The sequence below is a fragment of the Phalaenopsis equestris genome, unplaced genomic scaffold (assembly GCF_001263595.1).
Source record: "Phalaenopsis equestris unplaced genomic scaffold, ASM126359v1 Scaffold233139, whole genome shotgun sequence".
In the NCBI taxonomy this organism is placed as follows: domain Eukaryota; kingdom Viridiplantae; phylum Streptophyta; class Magnoliopsida; order Asparagales; family Orchidaceae; genus Phalaenopsis; species Phalaenopsis equestris.
In genome coordinates this window covers 549,980-551,678 of record NW_018251092.1, presented here as the reverse complement: position 1 = coordinate 551,678, position 1,699 = coordinate 549,980, and the positions used below count along the sequence as shown (strand labels likewise).

The window sequence follows — 1,699 nt, the reverse complement described above, 5'->3', positions numbered from 1 at the left end:
GATGTTAAATCGAGTTAATTTTTGATGAATTGTTGGGCTACTTTTAAGATTTAGGGTCTAGAGTTACTTCTATTACAAATAACTTTACTGCACGGGCATAATTGTCATTTATTTAGAAATAGCTGCAAATCAATTTTTTTTCAAACGGACAAACCAAACAGTCAGCCAACTTATCTGGATAAGCTGCTGATCAGCAGCTTATCAGGTTTAGCAAATCTTGTAACCAGATTTAGTAAATTATGAACAATTTTTGGCATGAAAGATGTTAAATCCAGTTAATTTTTGATGAATTGTTGGGCTACTTTTAAGATTTAGGGTTTAGGGTTACTTCTATTACAAACAACTTTACTGCACGGACATAATTGTCATTTATCTAGAAACAGCTGCAAATCAGTTGTTCTCCAAACGCACAAACCAAACATTCAGCCAGCCTATCTGGATAAGCTGCTGATTAGCAGCTTATCAGGATAAACTGTTTATCTGGATAAACTGGATAAGTTGCAGCTGCCCTGAACATACCCTAAGTTAATATGACTTTTTATTTTTGAATTATATGATAGAATTTGATTTATCTTTTGTTAAAATTCTCATTATTCCTTTTCATTTATATTTTTTATGCCCTTTTGTAATAGTTTTTTTTAGCTATCTTATATTCTTTTTTGTTTTACTAATTTTCTGTTATTTTGAAAGAAATTCTCAAAATCCTTTTGCTAAATGCAGCGAGTTTGACTACTCTTTTCTAATCCTATCTTTTTATTGGTTGTAGCGATGAGGGCATTAGATGTGCTGAATTTTACCCCGCTTAATAATAAACCTATTCGAATTATGTACTCAAATCGGGATCCTAGTGCCCGAAAAAGTGGGACAGCTAACATATTTATTAAGGTACACAGATGTGAGTTTTTTTCCGGTATTTTTAATCGTGCTTTTATCTTTTATATTACTTTTATTGTTGCGCTCCTTTTTATCACTTAAACATATCAGTGATCATCCACTCTTTTTGCAGAACCTGGATAAGGCAATAGACAACAAAGCTCTTCAAGAAACATTTTCTGCATTTGGTACCATTCTTTCCTGTAAGGTTGCTACAGATCCTTCCGGGCAGTCAAAAGGGTATGGTTTCGTTCAGTTCGATCGGGAGGAAGCTGCAGAAATCGCAATAGAAAAGTTAAATGGTATGCTTTTGAATGATAAGCAAGTTTACGTTGGACCTTTCCTTCGTAAACATGAAAGGGAGAATTCTTTGTTTAAGACAAAGTTCAATAACGTCTTTGTGAAAAATCTCTCCAACTCCACAACCGAAGAGGATTTAACGGAAATTTTTGGAGAATATGGAAAAATGACGAGTGTTGTTGTGATGAGAGAGGCTGATGGTAAATCTAAGTGCTTTGGATTTGTTAATTTTGAGAATCCAGATGATGCTGCACGGGCAGTTCAGGAGCTTAATGGGAAGAAATTTGATGATAAGGAGTGGTTTATTGGCAGAGCACAGAAGAAAGCTGAAAGGGAGCAAGAATTGAAAGTGAGATTTGAACAAAGTATGAAGGAGACTGCAGATAAGCATCAAGGGGCTAACTTATACTTAAAAAATTTGGACGATAGCATTGGAGATGAGAAGTTGAAGGAACTTTTTTCCGTTTTTGGTACAGTTACTTCTTACAAGGTGCACGAAAATTAAATTATTATTCTAGTCAATCCT

At 34.4% G+C, this 1,699-nt stretch overlaps 1 protein-coding gene across 1 annotated transcript in view; it reads left to right on the top strand.

Annotated features, from left to right (window-relative positions):
* Positions 1–766: 766 nt before the first annotated feature.
* The window catches only part of LOC110038578 (polyadenylate-binding protein 2-like), a gene marked incomplete at its 5' end in the record, with an annotated part of 15,738 nt that continues 14,805 nt past the window's right edge, over positions 767–1,699 (top strand). The window contains 2 exon segments of the mRNA XM_020743454.1: positions 767–885; positions 1,007–1,663. Coding sequence (XP_020599113.1) covers positions 767–885; positions 1,007–1,663 — 776 coding nt within the window.